The sequence below is a fragment of the Salvia hispanica genome, chromosome 3 (assembly GCF_029641045.1).
Source record: "Salvia hispanica isolate PSC_SH4W2 chromosome 3, Shi_PSC_v1, whole genome shotgun sequence".
NCBI classification, from domain to species: Eukaryota; Viridiplantae; Streptophyta; class Magnoliopsida; order Lamiales; family Lamiaceae; genus Salvia; species Salvia hispanica.
The window spans coordinates 10481882-10504079 of record NC_142694.1 but is presented as its reverse complement, the minus strand read 5'-3'; the positions used below and the strand labels follow the sequence as shown (position 1 = coordinate 10504079).

The 22198-nt window shown below is 35.0% G+C and overlaps 4 protein-coding genes across 5 annotated transcripts; all 4 read left to right on the top strand.

Annotated features, from left to right (window-relative positions):
- The first annotated feature begins 517 nt into the window (after nt 1-517).
- Nucleotides 518-5092, top strand: LOC125214521 (uncharacterized). The gene is made up of 14 exons (XM_048115580.2): nt 518-919; nt 2461-2572; nt 2665-2777; nt 2857-2979; nt 3063-3235; nt 3362-3437; nt 3580-3666; nt 3800-3880; nt 3966-3998; nt 4125-4178; nt 4277-4318; nt 4395-4473; nt 4577-4647; nt 4726-5092. Exons 1-14 carry the CDS (start codon nt 734-736, stop codon nt 4825-4827), a joined length of 1332 nt encoding a protein of 443 aa, XP_047971537.2. The 5' UTR covers nt 518-733; the 3' UTR covers nt 4828-5092.
- A 346-nt stretch (nt 5093-5438) lies between these two features.
- On the top strand, nt 5439-7994 carry LOC125214523 (RNA-binding (RRM/RBD/RNP motifs) family protein). 2 transcript variants are annotated; one of them, XM_048115582.2, is made up of 9 exons: nt 5439-5839; nt 6155-6252; nt 6371-6611; nt 6685-6782; nt 6845-6928; nt 7082-7162; nt 7256-7324; nt 7409-7515; nt 7599-7994. In XM_048115582.2, the coding sequence occupies exons 1-9, from the start codon at nt 5511-5513 to the stop codon at nt 7689-7691; spliced, it is 1200 nt and encodes a 399-aa protein (XP_047971539.2). In that variant the 5' UTR covers nt 5439-5510; the 3' UTR covers nt 7692-7994. The 2 variants fall into 2 exon arrangements, with proteins under 2 accessions (XP_047971539.2, XP_047971540.2); XM_048115583.2 differs by having other exon boundaries at nt 5440-5839; nt 6863-6928.
- Nucleotides 7995-8271: 277 nt separating this feature from the next.
- On the top strand, nt 8272-11114 carry LOC125198744 (GDSL esterase/lipase At5g03610-like). Its single transcript, XM_048097035.2, has 5 exons — nt 8272-8408; nt 8477-8653; nt 9512-9789; nt 10402-10687; nt 10782-11114. Exons 1-5 carry the CDS (start codon nt 8345-8347, stop codon nt 10973-10975), a joined length of 999 nt encoding a protein of 332 aa, XP_047952992.2. The 5' UTR covers nt 8272-8344; the 3' UTR covers nt 10976-11114.
- A 2619-nt stretch (nt 11115-13733) lies between these two features.
- On the top strand, nt 13734-15093 carry LOC125198743 (copper transport protein ATX1-like). The gene is made up of 3 exons (XM_048097032.2): nt 13734-13875; nt 14324-14399; nt 14664-15093. Exons 1-3 carry the CDS (start codon nt 13867-13869, stop codon nt 14894-14896), a joined length of 318 nt encoding a protein of 105 aa, XP_047952989.1. The 5' UTR covers nt 13734-13866; the 3' UTR covers nt 14897-15093.
- The last annotated feature ends 7105 nt before the right edge of the window (nt 15094-22198 follow it).

Sequence of the window (22198 nt, the reverse complement as noted above, 5' to 3'; positions counted from 1 at the left end):
GACTTAGAAAAAGCCACTTATTCGAGCAATGTCGCCAATCTGACCCAGATGTACACGCTGTACTTCACCGGCGGCGGGACCCCTGAAGAAAAGGCGGCCCTCTGGAAATGCATCCAACACCTGCAGAGTACGCTGGGGCTCGATCCCGACGCCCCTCCGGCCCCTCCGTCTTAGATTTTTTTTTTTTAAATCTTTGTTTATTTGCGTTTTTTATTTGTAGTTTTTTTTTTCTCGTTGTATTATATTTTCCAATGATTAATACAACGATGAATTGTTCATTATTAGTCTATTTATTAAATACATTTGTAGGGAAAATTAAATAATATAAAAAATAATGATGTAAAAATGAAATGTTGAGTTAGGGAGAAATAAGGGAGAAATAAGGGAGAAACCAATGTAGCACTTGGCTAAAAACTGGGGATAAATTTTGGTGCTGATGTGGCGCTGATGTGGCAGGAGTTAGGGAGAAATAAGGGAGTTTTTAGGGAACTCCATTGGGAGTGCTCTTAAGCGTTTTAAAATAAAAACCCGTTCTTGCACGGTCCAATCACATCTCCATCGCTGAAATTAGTTTTCCCAACTACCCTCGTGTTTTTTTCCATCCTTGAATAGAAATAGTATAAGTTACTAGAATTTAGATAGATATATAGAGAGAGGGAGTGGTATTGATTATTGATCATCAAGAACTCTATAGAGAGAGAGGGGAGTGAGGAAAGTTGGGATCTTGGTGAAGATGGCGCCATGGTTGGAGGGGCTGAGGCAGCTGAGGCCACTGGTGCACCTGTTGTTGCCACTGATGGTGCATTGGATTGCTGATGAGATGACTGTTTCTGTGCTGGTTGATCTCACAACTAACGCCCTTTGTCCAGGAGAGGAGAATTGTTCTGAGGCCATTTATATCAATGGCATCCAGCAAACTGTCAGTCTTTCTTCCTTAACACACACACACACACACACACACACCCCATTCTTTTGGTTGGAAGGTTAAAGTTGTGTGAATTTTGGACAATTTACACTGAATTTTGTATGAAGTGTTTTAGTTCTGATATACCTATCCATTTGACTCATCTGGGCATGCCTAGAGTTTGTTGATTTTCTTGTTATGTGTTCTTGGATTTTGGTAAATTTCTGTGGTGTTTATAGAGGTTGATTGGATTTGAGATATCTTTGGGTTGCTTGTGCCATTTGATAAGTGAAGATATTTTCTGCTCCCACTTGAGTATATACTTTAGTAGTAAAGGTCCATATTAAATTATAAAACTATCCCACTTTTCAATGCCTGATGTTGATTGATTGTTTTTAATAAGCTTATCCATTGATTTTAATCTTATGCAGAAAGTGACATTTATATGGTTTTTACTTTTCTAGTTACAGAAAAAACCCTTTTTATGCATTGTTTAGTTTACTTATATATTACAGAATTTAGTGGCCATAATTGGTATCTCTTGTGGGTATTTCTTTTAAATTAACTACTGAAACTGATACACATATGTCATCGGATGTGTATAACCATTACAATCTGTTGTGATCGTTTTGACAAAAGCTAATTTTGATAGTGGTGATAGACCACTGAAGGTGCTCTTGTGGGCATCAGTATAGTTCAGAGAGGAGAATATGGCTGTCGTCAATGAAAGGGAATTCTGTCAGTGTCCAATTCGTCAAGCTATGGATCAATGGCATACATGCCATTTTCTTGCTGAGTTTTACTACGGATGCCATATTAGAATAAAAAAGCTAATTCGAATACAAGGTCTGCCTCTTAATGACAAAGATAATGCTGATAAGGGATTGGGGATATATTTCTTTGTATATTAGCCAGATAAGTGAAGAGATGCTACTAATCAGTTCAACTAGCAGTAGTGATATGGCCCGGCTTTCAAATATCATGTCACAATTAAGACCATTATTCTAGGTTCCATGCTCTTCTATGTATACTCGTTGTTTTCTGATTGGATTTCTCATTGACTTTCATTTGAGTGCTAGAGAGGAGATATTAGCCTTTTATTTATTAGATCTGCTGTCTCTATTTAGATATTATCCTGGTGCAGAAATATTGGATAGAAATTATAAGGTCAAGAACAACGACTGAAAAGGCATGCTGCAGTGGAGATTTTTATTGCTGGTTACCAATAGGGACCAAGGCCGGAGTAGTAGTGTGGTTAAGGCAATAAAAGTTCATTTTCTCTTTATTGATATTGTTACTACAAATCTTCACCTAGGGAACCTGAAAAAGAATTAAATAACCAATCATAGTTGAAAAACAAATGAACGGGAAGGAATATCTCTTATGTATAACCTGACCAGTAAATTCTAATTTTTTGGCTATTGTAGCAAGACTGAAGGAATAATTACCAATGCAATTAATACCGCTGCTTAGTATTTCTATAATACTTTTTGCATCACTGCACGCTGCATTGATATTATACTTCTCTAAATTCAGCTTGTGGTTTGTGCTTGTAGATTACCGGAATATTCAAGATGATAGTTATACCCCTCATGGGTCAGCTGTCTGATGAGTATGGACGTAAACCTTTCCTACTTCTCACAGTATCAACAAATATTGTCCCTTTTTGTATGTTGCCTCGAAGCCTTATTATATTCACTATTCTTTGTTGTTGCTTTAATGTACTCCATTTGTTAACCACACATATCATCAATTTGCAGCTTTACTTGCAATCAATCAAGCTAGAGGAACAGTCTATGCTTATTATGCTATTCGTACTATTGCTATGATAATAAGCAAGGGGACCATTTTCTGCATTGCAGTCGCATATGTTGTAAGTTCATTGCTGATACTATACAATACTATCTGCCAATACAAGAACTATGTTTACTCACTCTTTAACAATATCTCAGGCCGATATAATCGATGAGGGCAAGAGGGCTGCTGTTTTCAGTTGGATGACTGGCCTTTTCTCTGTATCACTTGTCATAGGAAACTTGCTAGCACGTTTTCTTCCGGAAGAATATATTTTCCAGGTAAACTTAAGATGTGACCTTTTCTCCATTTCATGTATCAGTCTTTTACCCACATAGTTATGTGACGTTACTTTCAATTTTAGGTGTCGATAGTTCTGTTGACCTTCGTCCCAGTTTACATGTGGCTGTTTCTGAACGAAACAGTGAAATCAACTCGAAAATCAGACCATGATATTTCTTGCTTAAACAAGGCAGTTAGTATTGTTACAAATCGATATTACTCGATGAAGAATGCTGCTTATATTGTTTTTAGCAGGTAAATATTAGATGTTTCACATTCATTTTGTTTATGAATACATATTTTCTGATCTAATTCTGTGCAAGCATAAATAGCACCAATTCCTATAATCTTATAGTACTTATAGCCTTTTGATTTCCTTAGCCCAACGCTTAAGCGCATTTCTTTCGTCTCCTTCTTCTATGAGCTGGGATCGTCTGGTATCAGCAGTGTCATAATGGTACGTCTCTGACAACTGTATCAGAAGTTAATGAAAACTTCTACACATCCACTTTTCATATTCAATTTTTCCTTTTCCATCACATCTGTCAAAAAATGGGAAAATGACATACAACCATTAATTATGCTTTATTATCCTGCAGTACTATATGAAAGCAGTTTTTGGTTTCGACAAAAATCAATTATCAGAAGTTTCGATCATTGTGGAAGTTGGCTCAATCTTTTCTCAGGTACTACTTGATCTTATGCTCTCGGAATTATTTTCGTATTTAACCACTGTCATGAACCTCCATCCATATGAATTGTTGCTGTGACAAATGTCTTCTCATCCTAATTCTTGCTCCTTCAATTGCTTGTTTGAAGATATTGGTGCTTCCGCTACTTAATCCTTTGGTCGGCGAGAGAGTGATTCTTTGTGCAGCCTTGCTCGCGTATACCGCATATGTGAGTTACTATAATATGTAAAAGAAATCTGAAAACATCTACTTTTCTCCAAAAAAGAGGGTTTCACAAAAATTTGTTTACGCAGGGATTGCTTTATGGATTGGCCTGGGCACCATGGGTATGTAACTCGTATAGACACACGCAAGAACTATTCCGACTGAAAATTTAGATTTAATTTTTTTCCAGCAACCACATCGTTAAGTTTTTATCGTGTTTTTCTTGATTGCTAACCATGCCAACACAGGTGCCTTATGTGAGTACTTGTTTTGGAATCATCTATGTCCTTGTCAAACCCGCTGTAAGTTCTTTTCTTTCCTCGTCGTTGCCAAAAAAATAAATGTAGATTTTCTCCATCATGATATCGTCTAACTTGCTCAATGTTTTCAAAAATGGCAGACGTATGCAGTGATATCCAAGGGATCAACTTCAGCAGATCAAGTCAGTTCACTTCTGAAATTTAATGATGGATCTCTCGGCTGTGTTCTCACTTGCATCTCTCGTTTTCTTGAATCAGGGTAAAGCGCAAGGCTTCGTAGGTGGCGTGCAATCCATTGCAAGCTTTCTTTCACCACTTGCAATGAGTCCTCTAACCAGTGAGTCTGCCACTCGATTATATCATCCATCTTGCCTGTGACAAAAAGGAATGCCGTGGAGTGCATCTGATTATCTCTTTTTTCGATCTTTTCTTTTGTACAGCGTGGTTTCTATCAAGCGACGCACCTTTCAACTGTAGAGGTTTCAGCATCATAATCGCCACACTGAGCACGGTAAGCTAGCTTGATACATACATGTATGCACTGCTACGGTTTGGAGCGTGTTTGCCTTATTGTGGCTCGCTTGCTCAGGTGGTGGCGTTGTGCTTCGCGTGGACGCTTAACCTAGACGCGCCAAAGAAGAACGCGGAGGAGCAGCAAACGGAAGATGTGGAAACACCACTTCTGTCATAATCATCAACTACTGGTGGTCTTGAGTAGGGAAATCTACTCTTTGGTTGGATCTCTCTCTTTCCTCTAGAATGGAAATGATGGTATTCAAGTGAAAATTTTGAGGGAGAAGATGATAAGTTGGCATGGTGTATAGGTTGATGGGAGAGAGAGAGAGTAGTTTGTATGAAGTAGTTCCACTAAAATAAGCTGTTCTTGGAGCCAAATTAAATGTTGTATCTTATGAAATTTGATTATATCTATGAAATTCGATTAATATCTTATTTTATTTTTGTTGTGTAAAATTTCTTTATTTATTTTCATCCATTAAGCTGATACTATACATAAAAATAGGTCCTTTTGATGGGTTAGAAGTTGTTCACAATTAGTTTAATTAAGATTAGTTCAGTTTTATTGAAACTATTTAACTACTGATAGTTTACAATATTTTGACAATAATAAATTAATTAAAAATCTAAAACCAAAATCAATTTTTAATATATTTATTAGAACTTACAATGGGGATATTTCTGAAGAATGAAAGAAAAAAGAATTTGGCTTTTAATATCAGTACAAATGAAAAAGGATTAAAATAATTTAATTTTGAGAAATCGACATTTAAAAAAAAAAAAAATTTGAGTGTAAACTGAAAAACTGCACAAAATTCTGCTATCCCTTCACCGATTGAAGGTGTGTTGTAGTGAGACATGGAAGCACAGCTCTCTTCTTTAGCGGCGTTTCCACCAATCTTTGCTAAACCTTCCACAATCCCACACTGCAACATCTCCTTCCCCGCCAGAACAACTTCTCGAGACCTCACCTCTCCAAATTCTACTTTTCCATTTTTTACTTCGACAATTATAAGAGCACAAATTGCTTCAACCACCTCTTCTTCAACGACCCATTCTGGAAAATTCAGCACTCGCCGCGATAATCAGCATTGGATAGTGGTGGTCGAAGCCCCGCCGCCTGAGCTCATCGCTAGGTCCCAAATTATCGATTACTATGTCAGCAAAGTTAGAAGCATTTTGGAGAGGTGGGCTTTTGTTACATCTTCGCAAGATGTTGCCTTTTTCAATTTCTTGATGTTTTTTATTTCATGTTTGTGGCTCTTTTGTTGTTGGTGATTACTTGTTTGTAACTTTTCTTGGAAGTTAGAAGCGTTTTGGACAGGTGGGTTTTTATCATATCTTGGCAAGACTTGACCTTTTTTCAATTTCTTGAACAATGTTTTTGATGTTTATGTTTGTGGTTCTTTTGTTGTTGATGATTGGAACATCATGTTCTTATCTCTTTGTGTGTATGTGTGTGGTAGAAATTGGTTTAATCTTGGTGGTGTTGTTTTTCTCAGTGAGAAGGATGCTCAGAGGTGTATATATGATGCTTCCTGTGATACCCATTTTGGCTTTTGCTGTGACATTGATGAACAAAGAGCTAATGAGCTAGCAAGTACGTCTCCCCTTTTCGCGTTGTTGATGCGTTATCGTATTGTATATATATGTGGTTTTCTCAGTGAGAATGGAAGTTGTGGCAATAGTGATTTTTAAGTGATGAATTTTGACATCAGGTGTGCCTGGAGTGTTATCTGTTAAGCCAGACCCCGATGTTGATTCCACGCAGAAAGACTACAGCTATCCGAGTATTGAACTGAGTACTGATTCAACGCCTTTGCTTGGAAGCACATTGCTGTTTCCTGCTGGGACTACTAAGCAGTGGCTTGTTCGGATGGAGAGACCAGCGATCGGAGCCATCAGAAAGGCGCAAGTGGTTGATTATTACGTTCAAGTCTTGATGAGGGTTTTGAGGAAGTGAGTAGTCTTACTTGCTGCTTTATGTCTCTTATGAGATGTTTCATAATGTGATATTGTGTTTTTAATTCAGTGAGAGTGATGCTCAGATGTGTATTTACCACATTTCCTGGCAATCCAGTTTCGGTTTCTGCTGTGAACTAGATGATGAGTGCGCTCGAGAGTTAGCTGGTTTGTATACTGCATCTTTATACATACGATCGACATTTTTGATATGATAAATTTGGTGACAGATATAATCATCGGTGCAGATGTGCCTGGTGTTCTATCAATCCAGCCAGACAAAAACTTTGGTTCAGATGATAAAGATTATGCAGGTTTTTCATCATAAAACCGTTTGACCCATCCTATGGAATCTTCGTATTTTTCTTTTTCTCGTTTCGTTCTTGCTTTCCTCTTTGTCCACCAAAACTAGGCCGCAGAATTACTTGTAAAATATTAGTGAAGGAAAAAACCGTATGCATTCGCAGGTAAGAATACTGGAGCCTCTGAAAATTCTTCAGCTTCGACACTGGCAAACAATATTCGTACAAAGAAGCTCTTCGTGACTGGTATACTTCAACTCATATACCCGTAAATTTCTGTTTTGTAAATCTATACGTGTAATTTCAGCTGAAAATACTCGTGTTGTGTTCTGTCCTTAGGTCTGTCCTTCTACACGTCTGAGAAAACATTACGTGCAGCGTTTGAAGGTTTTGGTCAGCTCGTTCAAGGTAACGAATGGTCAAACATTTAGAGCGCGATTTATGAAATGAATGACCTTTATTTCTAAGCTTTCTTTTTTTCGCTGCCATCAGTTAGAATCATAATGGACAAGATCTCCAAGAGGTCGAAAGGCTATGCCTTTGTCGAATACACTACGGAAGAGGCTGCGAGCACTGCACTCAGAGAAATGAATGGAAAGGTAAGCCCATTTTTTATATCTTGCAAGAATCATTCTCAACTCAAACAAGATTGTTTGATGCTATTCGTGTTTCCTCGTCTCAGATCATCAACGGCTGGATGATAACAGTCGATGTTGCCAAGACCAACCCACCAAAGTTCAGCATGTCCCAAACAGGAGCCACTGCTGCATCTTGATGCATTACGTTATATCTTCCCAGCTCGCGAATTCAACCAATTCGTTCGTGTTTCTGCTCAAGCATGCACGCACACTGACCAGAAGGTACAACTGCCGTGATTGTATCATCATCCGTTGCCATTTGTTCATCCGACCAATCCATCAAGAGATGATGAAACACGAAGGCGACCACACAGCTCGTACGACAGAGCTTAGAGAACTGCTGAGGATGCAAATTTACATGAAAACTGTACAAAGGTTGTAAACCACTGTTTGGATTTGTGAAGCTATGTTCATGTAATAATATCTGTTTTTTTCTGTTATTAATATAATTATTATTACAAAATATAATGACTTATAATCAAACAGAGGCCTCAAGCATCTTAGCTAATTTTATTTTCACTTTTTAATCTTTTTTTAAAATTTAAATTCACTGGTCATTAATTAATTTTGGTGTCACTCTACCAACCAGCTCCATCCATGGTTAATTATTCTTTGGCATTATTTATCTAATATTTATTGTCTGTGAAATTATAGTAACAACATTTATTGCATTCGGTGTTAAATTTATAAGTTTCAGTTATTTCTCACCTGCCACAACTAATCAGTTTATATAAATCTTGAATCAAATCAATATACTATTTTTCATTACATTTCAATTTGTCGACCAAAAATGGGAAAGAAAGTGGTCTTGACACTATTCATCTGCCTCCTCTCTTCTGCTGTTCCCTCCAAAGGTTTCACACTTTTCTTCAACATTTTTAGTACAGAACAATTTGATTTCTGACATTGATATTTGAAGCAGGAAAGGATGATGTTGGTGGAAGAAATGTGAAGCTGCTGTTCGCGTTCGGAGATTCGTATGCAGACACGGGAAACCTGCCGTCGGTCTCAGTATCGTGGAAGACTCCTTACGGCCTCACTTACCCCGGAGAACCTTCTGGAAGATTCTCCGATGGTCGGGTTCTCACAGATTACATTGGTATGTTCACACATATATTAACTATTTATATTAATTGACTCGACCTCTCGATTTATTGGTTGGAAGAGAACTATCCTATAGTATTTCGGTTTTACTAATTAATTAATGAGTTACTGCCTCCGTCCCCCAAAATTTGCTACACTTTGACCCGACACGGGTTTTAAGAAATGTAATGGAAAGTGAGTTAAAAAAGTTGGTGGGATGTGGGTCCTACTTTTAAAGTATTAGTTTTATAATAAAATGTGAGTAGGAATGAGTTAGTGGAATATGGGGTCCACTACCAAAAATGGTAAAAGTGAAGTGTATCAAATTTTCAGGGACGGACCGGAATGGTAATATGTATCATATAATAAGATATTGGTGTGATCTCAAAAAGTATATATCACAATTTTTTCTAATAAGAATTATGAAAATTTCTACTATATATGCGACATAGGATTTTTTATTGAAGTCCTATTCGTATTGTCAATCAGTAATTTCTCACCTATCGTTACTAGTGTTTTCTTATGTTGGTTCAATTATAGTAATGAAATTAAATACTACGAAGTTTGATTTATAAATTATATATACATAAGAAGAAGAGTGATTTAAGGCAACCAAGACCAAAACACAAGTTCATTATAACTAGTGTTTTCCATGGATCAACAACATATGATAATTCTTTTTTATGTGCTATATTTTACTATGATAATATTTTTTGTATATACAATAATATTTCGTTCATGGTTAACAACATACGTTTTTTAAAATATTGGTTTACTGAGTTCATTGCATTTTTAGCATACCCAAATGGAAAATTAGGCCCTCTTGCGATATTGCGATGCATATTTGATTCGGCTCAATTGTCACACCTTGCAGCCTCGTTTTTTGGTGTAAGGGCGCCTTTGGTGTACCGTCGGATCAAGAATTCCGGCGCAAAATCAGTGGTAGAAAATGGGATCAATTTTGCTCATGGAGGGTCGGGGGTGTTCCAGACATTGTATGATCTACCAAACATGACCACACAAATTGATTTTCTCCAACAACTTATAGAGAAAAACGTGTTTGCCACACACGACTTGAGTTCCTCAATTGCCCTCGTGTCCCTTGCCGGCAACGACTATGGTGCTTATCTAGCTAGAAACGGCGCCTTCCAGGTATTAAAGTTGTTCAACAAATTACATTTCCCATTTTTCTAATCATATTTTTATTTATATATCGTGTGTCTATTTATAAATAATAATATCCCAATCATTACTATAAAAAAAATCACGGACAACAAAATAAATCAATTTACTCTACTAACTTTTAGTGATTTTATCATTTTTATCACAACATTTGAAATTTATCTCTCACTTAATTTTATCCATTTTTTTTTAATTTGATATTTTTTCAATCTTTTCAACTTAGTATCAAATTCTATTATCGGAATTTCACTCCAACAATATAATGGTGAAATGTTTTGTCCGAGTTGGCCAATTAGTTTTCTTCCAAAGTAAATTATATACGTGAAGATTAATTATTTTAAAAAGTAATTACATGAAAACTTTTTTGTCCCTTTTAAGGTGGCGAGCGGAAAATAATGAACTAGCTAATGTATTCAAGATAATTACGTAGGTTGAAAATTATAGGCTAAAATTAATATAATTACTAAAGATAAAAATTTATAAATTTCAATGTAATTTAAAATAAATATAAAATTATTAAAAGTCGGGATATATTCGATCATTAACCCTATTTCTTTTATCACGACGAACCTTGTGAGTCAGGGACTAGAAGGATTCTCAAGATCAGTGATCAACCAACTGATGTCAAATGTGAAGAGGCTAAATAGCTTTGGAATCAAGAAAATATTTGTGACAGGAATTGGACCCTTAGGTTGTTTGCCTCAAAGCACAGCCTCAAATTCATACCAAAATTGCAATGCAGCACTCAATAATTTCTCAATGTCACACAACCAATTGTTGGAGCAAAATATATTTCAATTGAACTCTGAGGCTGCTTCTCCTATCTTCACATATTTGGACCTCTACACTAGCTTCCTTTCTGCCTTGGGTACGAAATCTCGAATTCCCCAAAACGTTTCTGACTAATAGATCACGGGTTTGAATTTCACCTAACGTTTTGGGTTTTTGTGGAATTTAATTAGGAGATGGGCCAAATAGATTGAAGCCATGTTGCAGTGGTGAGTGTGGAGGAGTTGACAAGAACGGGAAAAAGAAGTATGTGGTGTGCGGGGATCTTAGCCGTTCGATTTTCTGGGATTCGATCCATCCGTCCGATTCGGGTTGGGGTGCTGTTTTTTCTACTCTCAGGGAATCTATGCAAACTAATCTTGGTTAGTTTATACTACTATAGTTGATTGATTATGTTTCTATTGTGCTCAGACGACCTATGTGGTCTAAAATATTCCCTTCGTCTTTATTCTTTTATTGAACTTTCTTTTTATGAGTGCATTTATGGATGCATTATTAAATTGAAATTGTCCGTTCAGTTGGACTGATGATTCCGATCATGGAATCATGGTTCAGTTTCGATTTCAGAATTTTTGGAATAGTTAATAATCTTTGGCTCATAATCATGATAACTTGGAGAAAATTGTTAAAAACCATGCAAAATTGCCTAAAGTGATTGATTTTAGATTGGAATTGAATCTTTCGGTTACCAATTTAAACTCGAAACTGTAAATTTACTTGGTTGACTAATTACACTTCCGCTTCTCTTAATAAAATAATATTTATGTTGTGTATTTTTTTATTTTTTTTTATCAAAATAAAAGGTTGCTAGTTGAGTTGGATCTAAATACAATAGGAAACTTTTTTTTTTTTTTACATTCGGGTAAGAGAGCAATTCATGAAATCAACTAAACGAGGTCACCAAAGGCCAAAGCCCAATGGATAATGGAATTTGTTTTAATTTATACTGCTAAACTTTAAAGAAAAAGCCAATGAAGTTGAGATCCACCATTCAAAGGTTCAAATTGAGATAGTATATTGAAAGGCCCTTCCCCTAAAAAAAACTAACAAAATTCTACCAAAAACGTAAAGGTAACAAATGAAATAAATTAACATATCATAAGACTCAACAGCATATCAAACAAACTGCGACTTTTGGCCATTTTGTAGTAGTATTATTGAGTTATCACAATTCGTTTATTATTAACTAGTACAATTTGTACTACCATAACTAATCTTGAAAATTATGGATTACCTAGAATAATCGAGTAAGAATATTGACCTTTTGTCTAGAACGATTGAATTGAATTGTCAACCATCAAGTTAAGGATGAATTTATCCAAATTAAGAAAGGGGGAAAATAGGGAGAACAAAACTACTGTATAATTTGAGAAATTTGAATATTCGATATCAAACCCTAATTTTTTAGAAAATGTCATTTTCTCTTATTTTACCAATTGTGCTTTAAAATCAATATCCAACTAAAAATGCATATTATTATGGGACGAAGCAAGTATAATGATTAAAAAATCAAAAATTGATCATTTTATAGAATCATGCATGGATTGTTTTTCTTTTGTAATTTAAGTTAAAAAGACACTAGCTAACATTATTTTGAGATGTCCGCATCAATTATAAATATAAATTCTTGGTTTGATATTATTAATATTTCCAATTCACTAGCTACCCATCAATTGCAATTACTTCTTCTCAACACAAACTTCCATAAGTACAAGACTAGTATACATTTTATAAAATGATTAAAAAACCCAACAATTGATCATATAAAAATGATTTAGTACAATAAGAATCATGTATCGATTGCTACCATTTTTTTTAATCTTCCAAGTTAATAAAATGCACTCACTTATTTCACGTGCTTGTACTTCATGAGCTTTGAAGTAGTACATCTTTGCAATTGTAGTACCATAGAATAAAGAGTATAGTATTTGGTAGTACTACTAATAATACTAACCCTAAAGAATAGAATGTGGTATTTTTAGGTCCACCTTGATCGAAAAAAATATGCCTTCCTTCTACGATATGCCAAGAAATTTGGTCACCAATCAACAAATTTCCCATTTTCAACAACTTTAGGTACGTTAATTAGTTTTATTCATTTACCACCTTCTTATAATTAATAATGATGTGGTTTCTTTTAAACTGTAAAGTATTTTATCCGCATCTTATTACATTCATCAATGCACTTGCTCAAGAGACGTGAGATACGAATACTTTTCTAGTATAGTAGTATTCGTGTCGGAACATGATTAGTGGGCACTTGAAAATATATTTAAAAATAATAATTATTTTAATATTATGGAACCTGAAGTATTTGATACGCATCGATTTTCCACAACGACATTCCATGATATTGAGAGATGAAGGATTTGAAAACCTTTGGAAAAAAGAAAAGCCATTGAATTGAATGTGTGGTTGAACGGACCAATTTGAATCAAAATGATTCAAAATTGACTATATTTGGGGTATGAGTAGCCTGTGAATATGATATTGTTTTTGGAAAGGACCCAATAAATTTAGAGATATTTTATGTGATTTTTGGATAAAATGTGAAATACTGAATTTAGAAGTGCAATTTATTTATTGGTGCGTGCGGCGGCGGGGGATCTAGTTACTTTTCTATAATAAAATAAAATTTCTAGAACTTTCTAAAGAAAGAACGAAAAAAAAAAATATAGTTATATTGGCAAATTGACATTATGAGAAAATGAATTTATGTGCTTTTTAGCTAGTTATAACAAGAGACAATACTTATTTAATTGTGAAACTAAAATAAAAATTATAGCTTTAAAATTTGTTAGTAATGATTCCATAATAGGAGTAGTTAATATCAAAATTAATACAATAAAATTAAATATTGTTCTGTTTTTAAGTGTTAATTAAAACAACATTGATACTATGCCTTAAATGGCTGGTTTTATTTTCGCCTTATATTTAATTTTGATTTTAACCATTAGAGACAATGGTAAAAAATAGAAAAATGATGCTATAATGTTGACACTTTAAAATTCTTATCTAAACTTATTAAAATGGAATTTTAAAATAATAAAATTAAAATATCAGAAAAACAAATTCAGAATCAAAATCACCTGTCAAATCAGATTATTTAAAATATTTATGTATTGTTTCAATAAATTTCTGCTCTATAAATATCAAGAGACTCAGCGCCAAAGTCTCATCTCATCCCATTATCATAACCTTCTCTGACTTTTTGCCATCCCTCTTTCTTCATTGATCAGCTGCAAAACCTCAATCATCATGTCGCAGGTGAGTTTTTTTGCCTTATTATACTTCAATTTTCCCCTAGAATTTAGTTGACTTAACTTGGTATCCTATGTTTGTGCACTTCTTTTTATAAGATTTTAATCTAATTTCGTCTGTCTTGCTTGATTGGTGGATTATTAAATTGATTGACTTTAATAAAAAAAAATTGGAAAAGATTTGATCTTGGGAAATTACTGTATCTGGGGTTTTGCATCCTATGCTAGAAGAATGCTGAAAAGCATCAATTTGGGGCCAAACATGCATTGGATCTGCTATTTGTGGAAAAATCATGTTGTTTTGTTCTTGATTTTGAATCTTGTTCTGATCATTTTGTTGATTCTTGCTGAAATTAGGTTATCAAATTATGAGCTAGATTGGTGAAACACTAAGTTCACATTTAAGTTTCTTGAAATTTATTGCTGAGTATTTCTATGTTTTGATCCTATTGCAGACTGTGGAGCTGAAGGTTGGCATGTCATGCCAAGGCTGTGTGGGAGCTGTTAAGAGGGTTCTTGGAAAGTTGGATGGTTTGTCAACTTCTCTATACATCCATAGCTCTAATAAGATCATCATGTTTATGTATATGTTTTTTAGTCCAATACTTGTTTGTGCTTGTTTCAAGAATCAATATCATCAACTCTTCTCTTTCTGATTTGGGTATTTTTTTTCTGCATCCATGATTTTTTAGTTAGTATGCAGTTTTTGTGCATTGAATGTTATGTTTCATTAAGCAGCTTATGTTCTCTTGCAAGTATGCTATTGAGAGATGAAGTGTTATTTGAATTCTGCAGGTGTTGAGTCATACGACATTGATCTCGAGCAGCAGAAGGTGACCGTGAAAGGCAATGTCCAGCCTGATGTAGTTCTCCAGACTGTTTCGAAGACTGGCAAGGCGACTGCCTTCTGGGAAGCTCCACCAGCGGAGGCGCCAGCTGCCAAGGCAGCAGAGGCCGAGGCGCCAGCAGCTGAGGCACCAGTTGCTGAGCCAGAGATAAAGCCTTCGGAGACTGTTGCTGCAGCATAAAATTGTAACTCTGCCTTACTAGATTCTTAAGTACTATATGGAAGCAAAGATATGGTCTGTTGTATTCGACATATGTAATCCCTAATAACTTCTTGCACGCTGCTTCTGCTTCACCGTGTAATGTGCTTTTCCTTCTTGTATCACAAGAGAGATGTTTATCTTTTATTTAAGAAATTGAAATAGTGGATTGGAGACAATGGTGATGGTGTTTTTATGGTATCAATTTGTGCTCTTCACCCTTCAACAGTTATTTTGATAAGGTGATCCTAATCAGCAATGCAGACGAAGCTTTTATAGCCTGGTCATGGCAGTTTTGCAGTGTTTCACTCTCAGGTACTCCCATCCTTGTGTCTGGATATCTGTTTCAGAGTTCACCTTACTCATCGACTAAGTATTCGGCGTCGTTGCTGTGCTGATTCTCTGTAGAGAAACTTAATCACCTGCCTAAAATGGAAGAGGTGGGATACCTCAGAGGCTATTTTATTTATAGGAGATTCATAGGACTTAGCTGTGTAGAAATTTTACCTTAACGTGCTCGAGTTTATCGCCACTGTTCTGCAGGAACGAGAAGAAGATGACGAGGCTCTCGTCTGTTGGCTGATACAGACTGAAAAAGGTACATCATCAGTATACTCTCTTGAAGATTACTGATATATATATATAGCTAGTTAGTCATCATATTGTTGCATCAAACATTGAGCTTTCCACGTTCTGCAACGAGCCCTCCAGCTACTAGACTCGTGCACCATCTGCTATGAAACTCGAATGGTGAAACGTTCCCTTTTTTTCCCGAACCAAAAACACATATCAATCCACCTGAATAATTGATCAAGTCTTGATCGCGTGCACTCAGCAAGATCAATGATCTCGATCAAGTCTTGATCTCCGGTATCTAAACCTAAACGAGGCATACACAGATGCCTCCGATCAATCTGTAAACAAAATCAGCAAACCAGAAATCCTTTCTTTCTGCTTCAGCCCAATACGTGAAATATTGTAACATAGCCCTATTAACGTGACAATTATTCCACATAAAAAGAAATTAAACATTTTTAATTGAACGAAATTTACTATTTATGCCATCATAGATTTGTTCTATTTAGTCTCATTGACATAAAAGTGTTATGCGATAGAATATTAATCGAAATCGCGAACAACACCAATTGATATTATAATTAGAAAAGAATAGTGGGCATCAATACATACTTAGAGCAAATCGCATGAAAAATATAAATTTGGGCCAAAAAAGTTCCATTTCATGAATGCAAAGATGGATCTCCATGAGTTCAAAATTAAGAAGAATCAATAGTAGGTGAATGAATAATCAACAAGGCCAGTAGAAATATATATGATCAATGTCCAATAAAAAATAGTACTACTATTGTTTTAATTGATTCTCATTAGTTTGATTCTCTCCAAAGCACCATAGGCGTTGACTATAGCTAGCCGAAACACTTCTCTCGACCCGGACCATCTCCAGGACCGTATCCTCATTCCCATGCACCACTTCAAACTCACCCCACTTGTTCCACACCTCACGATCAAATCTCGGATCAGCAAACTGCGACGCATGCTTGTACAATGCACGACCACGATCAATCTCCCCGAGACTCTCCTCAAGTCGCGCGTATCTCAAACACATGACCTTCACATCCTCGTCCGCAAGCTCTGATCCGTTGATGGCTTGCTCGAAGATCACCCTAGTCTTTGTTATGCCATACATTTGAGCTGCCTTGATAATATATGTTGTGTACATTCCCAATTTCTCATTAGGTGGGACAGCTTTTGTGGCCTTGTCATACACCGCCATTATTCTATATGCAAGACCATAGTCTTCCTCCATCTTTGCATATTCAAGATACAGAGGCTTCACTAATTCTGCAGGAGCATCTACAATAGCCCTCTCGAATATATCTCGACCTCGTTCCATCTCAATTCCTCTATATATCTCATCAAATTTGGATAGATATGCAACAAATTTGGAAATATAGGTCACCCAAATATCCTTCACATGTGGGTACTTGAAGATTGTCACACCTCTCTCATAAACTTTAAATGACTCTTCAAAGTAGTTGTGTTCCTGGACAATGAATGAAACAATATTAGAGTTAGTTATGTCTATATATATAGGTCTAGTTCACTAGTTGGCAAATACCCCTACTACTACTATAATTAGTACAGTACTACTAAGTAATTACTTGAAGAAGCTATGCATATTTTATGATGATTTGTGGATTTGTAAAGCGTCATTTGCACTGGTTCGTTTCCTTTATCCGTCACTATACATATGTAGAAAAAGCATTCAAATTCAATGAAATATTAAGAGAATTAATATCACATTAGTGGAGTACTACATTACTATAGAAACATGAGACCAAAACCAAAGAAGTTAGTTGGAAAAAATCCGTAAATTTGTTTATTTGCGACAACTTATGTGTGACATCAGATTACACATTATGTAGGGGTAATAAAAATCAGACATTTAATTACAGACCAAATTGGAAAGAGAGACATATCCATTTTATCTGTACACTAGACATTAGATTGGAATATTGTATTGCATATCAAATACTCCCTCCATCCCAGATAATTCGTTCCAGTTTTCCATTTAGGTCCGTCCCACATAATTCGTTCCATTTTACTTTTACCATTTTTGGTAGTGGATCTCATATTCCACTAACTCATTTCTACTCACTTTTCATTACAATTCTTAAAATCCGTGCCCGTTCAAAATGACCCGAATTATCCGGGACGGAGGGAGTAAGTGACTACGTCCCAAAATAAAGATCCTATTTGATTTATAAATTAGACATTAGAGATTAGACCAAATAATAAAGTCGACATTAGATTACAGACCAATTAAATTGGAGAATTGTTTGGAGAGAGATCCTCCCAAACATCTACTTTGTTATGGCTGGATTCTTAGCCTGGCCACACTCCGAGTCATTGGACCTCTCAACGAAAGCACCAATAAATAAGACAACTTATCTAAAAATACTAGCTTATTAAGAGAGATTGAGAGAGAGCTTCTATAAATTTTACAATTACTAATGTGAAACATTAGAGTCCGTAAAAAAAATTGCAGTAGCTATAGAGTCATAAAATAATCAATTATAAGAACTAAAAAAGTAGTTACCGAGTCCCGTGGGAGTTGCAACGAAAAATCTCGAAGGGGGCGAGGGTCGAATGCCAAGGATCTACGAAAATGGAGTTGAGCAGGGCTAATGTGATGAACAAGATAGCATAATTAGAAGCCATCAATTCAAATCAAGGAAGCCTATTGTTTTAGCATTGAAAGCAGCCTCATTTTATTGAGGTGTTCACACTGTTCACTAAGGTGGCGTTCGGTTACCATGACTAATAACCATGAGACTATCCATCTAGAAATAAGTTGTGGGATTATTTTAGTTGGATGGGGGAGGCTATGACTAATTATCATGAGACTATTAGTAGAGGAGGTCAATCTTATGAACCAAACATAATACATATTTAATCATGAGATTTAGTCTTGCCAACTGAACACCTCCTAAGATAATAACGTTGTACTATCTGTCGCCTTTGCTATTGCTTAATTATTATCAGAAAATGTCACAGTATCCTCAAAAATTAATCGTCTATAACCCAGCTATTTGTATTTGTCAACCTTATTAACGATTTGTTCAGAATTTATGAATTCTCAGTTTTAAAATAAGTTTAATTTTTACAAGTTACTTACATAAATGCACTCATACAAACAAGTAAAGTGGGTTTGGATTAGGGACGAAGGCACACTGGGGCCTGGGGAGCCCATGGGCCCCTCAGCAATACGTATTATTATAGTATTAGTAGTATTATTTAGACATTAAATATCTGATAGAGTCTTAGCTTACTTGGTTTAAGAGTTGGTCTGCCAGCTTTGTGGCCTAAGTTTGAAACTCACTAACCTCTAATTTTTATTTCAATGTCAAAGGAGTATAATATAGTTATATTTTTAAATCTAATCTTTTTATTCTTATAAAATATTATTTGACAAATTTATTTATCATTTATTACACACCCTCTGCTCTTTCTTTCTTCTTATTTTTCTATATTTTTTGCAACTCCATATCGCTATGCTGTAGCATTTTTCGGCAAAACTAACATCGAAAAATATCGAAAATTTGGGCCCCCCAACGTAAAATTCCTGGTTTCGTCACTGGTTTGGATGGTTATTGGTTGTGCTCGAACGGTTATGAATTTATTTACAAGTCTAATCCCAAATGTCTTGACTTCTAGTAGCAATACGGTGTGTGCATATATATATATAAGGGTAAATTGCCTAAAAAATTACAAATTTTGGGGAAAGTTTGGTTTTCCCACAAATTATAAAAGTTGCGCCTAAAATCACGAACTTTATCCGGTCGTGCAAATTTCTCAAACTACCCGACCCGGCGGCATATTTTCGTTAAAAACTTATCCCACGTGGCATGTCGAATGCATGACTTGGGCAAAATTTCTGGCTTAACCCTAAACTCAGGTAATATAACCTCTTTTTGGCTGATTTCAAAAGCGCAACCCCAATTCAATCGACGGAAAACGTAATCGACAAGGGTGAAATCGTCAACAAACGGTTTAGGGATGAAATCGGCGACGTGTAAAGAAGATTCAATAAAAAAAAAGCATAAAACAACGTCGTTTTGTGCCCAATCAAAAATTTTACCAAGTCACGCCTCTGGCATGCCACGTGGGATAAGTTTTTAACGGAAATATGTCGTCAGATCGGTAGTTTGGAAATTTGCACGGTCCGATAAAGTTCGTGACTTTAGGTGCAACTTTTGTAGTTTGTGGGAAAAAACAAACTTTTTCCAAAGTTTATGACTTTTTAGGCAATTTTCTCTTTATATAATATTGTAGAAAAGATAGAAACAACATAACTTTATAAAGATTTGTACCTCTATCAGTCTTGGCAGATGGCTCCTTCGTAGCATGTTTTATTAGGTTGAGTGTGATCTTGAATCTTCTTTGTCGTATCTCCATCTCTGCTGCTCACACCATATGGTAACAAGATGATCCACGTTACTGAAGTTGGCCTGCACAGCCTCTTCAAAAACAGCCCTAGCATTTGAGACATCTTCATTTGTCTCATATAGCCTTGCATATCCAACCCACTGTGGTTCCCCAATGGTTGGATCGACTATCCTTAGACCCTCCTGAATTGCCAAAATTTGTTCTGGCAAATCCCCTTGTTAAGTATGCCTCGACATTGCGAGGTTCTCCATCAGTTGGGTATTAATAAGTAGCTCTTCACTTATTGTGTACAACTTTCGTGATACACAATTCACAAATGCCAGGTCCTTGACATTTGTGAGTGGGCTCAGTATTTCATGCAACATGTCATCTGCGATAGATTCTAGTGTCATCAAACAATGCAATGCATTTTGTGCAAGTAAATTTAATCTCCATCACGTTACGGTCTCTTCTCAGCCAATCTCTTTCAAAGCTTCATCATATATGTGGCATTTGAGATATATAACGTCTCATTTCGTCGTTTTCATATGTCTGTAATTATAAGTTCTATTTTTTCATTCTATATATTAAATCATTATACTCACCTAATCAGGTTTCATTAAAAAAAATAATGCATAAAAGTGATACTCATGATCTACTAGTTTTTTGCACGTCTTTTTGCACGTCTAGTTTTTTTTTTTCACGTCTAATTAAGTAAATGGTTAAATAAAACACAAATTTGATCTAATTTGTGTTTTTCATTCTATATAAATGCATCAGATCTACTAAATCATTATACTCACCTAATAAGGTTTCATTAAAAAAATAATGCATAAAAGTGATACTCATAATCTACTAGCTTTTTGCACATCTAAATTATGTAAATGGTTAAATAAAACACAAATTTGATCTAATTTGTGTTTTTCATTCTATATAAATGCACCAGATTCTACTAAATCATTATACTCATCTAATCAGGTTTCATTAAAAGAAATAATGCATAAAAGTGATACTCATGATCTACTAGCATTTTGCACGTCTAGCTTTTTGCATGTCTAATTTAGGTAAATGGTTAAGTAAAACACAAATTTGTGTTTTTCATACTAAATCATTATACTCACCTAATCAGGTTTTATTAAAAATAATAATGCATAAAAGTGATACTCATGATCTACTAGCTTTTTGCACGTCTAATTTAAGTAAATGATTAAATAAAATACAAATTTGATCTAATTTGTGTTTTTCATTCTATATAAATGCACCAGATCTATTAAATCACTATACTCACCTAATAAGGTTTCATTAAAAAAATAATGCATAAGTGATACTCATAATCTACTAGCTTTTTGCACATCTAAATTATGTAAATGGTTAAATAAAACACAAATTTGATCTAATTGGTGTTTTTCATTCTATATAAATGCACTAGATTCTACTAAATCATTATACTCACCTAATAAGGTTTCATTAAAAAAAATAATGCATAAAACTGATACTCATATCTACTAATTTTTTGCACGTCTAAGTCTAAATTATGTAAATGGTTAAATAAAATCCAAATTTGATCTAATTTATGAATGCACTAAATTATCGATATATGTCCATAATAATGTTTGAAGCCACACATATAAGTAAGGGAAATTGGTCTCTAAAACCATGAACTTTGCCTAAAATTTGGTATTTCCCATGAACTTTGAAATTGGTATATAATATCACGAACTTTGCATTTTGTTTGGTATTTCCCACGGCATGTCTATTACTATATTTGACTAACTTATGAGGCTTTTTCATCATACTTCACACAATTAAATCAACGTGATTTTCAGCGTAACTTTTTATCCTACATGTTATGAACTTAAAAAGTGGTTCAAAATATTATAAAACATATCACGGTTGCCTACGTTAAATAAGATTTTGATGAAAATAACTTATTTGAGTGAGTTCGGGAAAGACCAAACAAAATGCAAAGTTCGTGATATTATATACCAATTTCAAAGTTTATGGGAAATACCAAATTTTAGGTAAAGTTCATGATTTTATAGACCAATTTCCCTATAAGTAACAACTAAATCATCAATTAAGACACGAGATTCTTGAAACTGAGACAATCTATAAAAAGACTAATGAAAAATCCTAAGGGTGCGTTCGGTATCATAGAATTCAAGTCTTGAAATTGGAGCCTTCAATTCAAATTCTATTGTTCGGCAATACAAAAATATGTGGATTTGGAATTCGAATTCGAATTGGAATTCGAATTCCAATTTCATGGATTAGTAAAAGAATTGTACTAAATCAATTCCATGAAAAATCGGGTTAATATTAAAAAAGACGCGGACC

Coding starts and splice junctions, on each gene's coding strand:
- LOC125198744 (XM_048097035.2), top strand. CDS start 8,345: ATGGGAAAGAAAGTGGTCTTGACACTATTCATCTGCCTCCTCTCTTCT. Junction 8,654..9,511: donor GGTTCTCACAGATTACATTG/GTATGTTCACAC, acceptor CACACCTTGCAG/CCTCGTTTTTTGGTGTAAGG. Junction 9,790..10,401: donor CTAGAAACGGCGCCTTCCAG/GTATTAAAGTTG, acceptor CTTGTGAGTCAG/GGACTAGAAGGATTCTCAAG.
- LOC125198743 (XM_048097032.2), top strand. Junction 14,400..14,663: donor GGTTCTTGGAAAGTTGGATG/GTTTGTCAACTT, acceptor TGAATTCTGCAG/GTGTTGAGTCATACGACATT.
- LOC125214521 (XM_048115580.2), top strand. CDS start 734: ATGGCGCCATGGTTGGAGGGGCTGAGGCAGCTGAGGCCACTGGTGCAC. Junction 2,778..2,856: donor GCATTGCAGTCGCATATGTT/GTAAGTTCATTG, acceptor ACAATATCTCAG/GCCGATATAATCGATGAGGG. Junction 3,881..3,965: donor TGCTCGCGTATACCGCATAT/GTGAGTTACTAT, acceptor TTGTTTACGCAG/GGATTGCTTTATGGATTGGC.
- LOC125214523 (XM_048115582.2), top strand. CDS start 5,511: ATGGAAGCACAGCTCTCTTCTTTAGCGGCGTTTCCACCAATCTTTGCT. Junction 6,929..7,081: donor AGATGATAAAGATTATGCAG/GTTTTTCATCAT, acceptor ATGCATTCGCAG/GTAAGAATACTGGAGCCTCT. Junction 7,163..7,255: donor AAAGAAGCTCTTCGTGACTG/GTATACTTCAAC, acceptor TTCTGTCCTTAG/GTCTGTCCTTCTACACGTCT.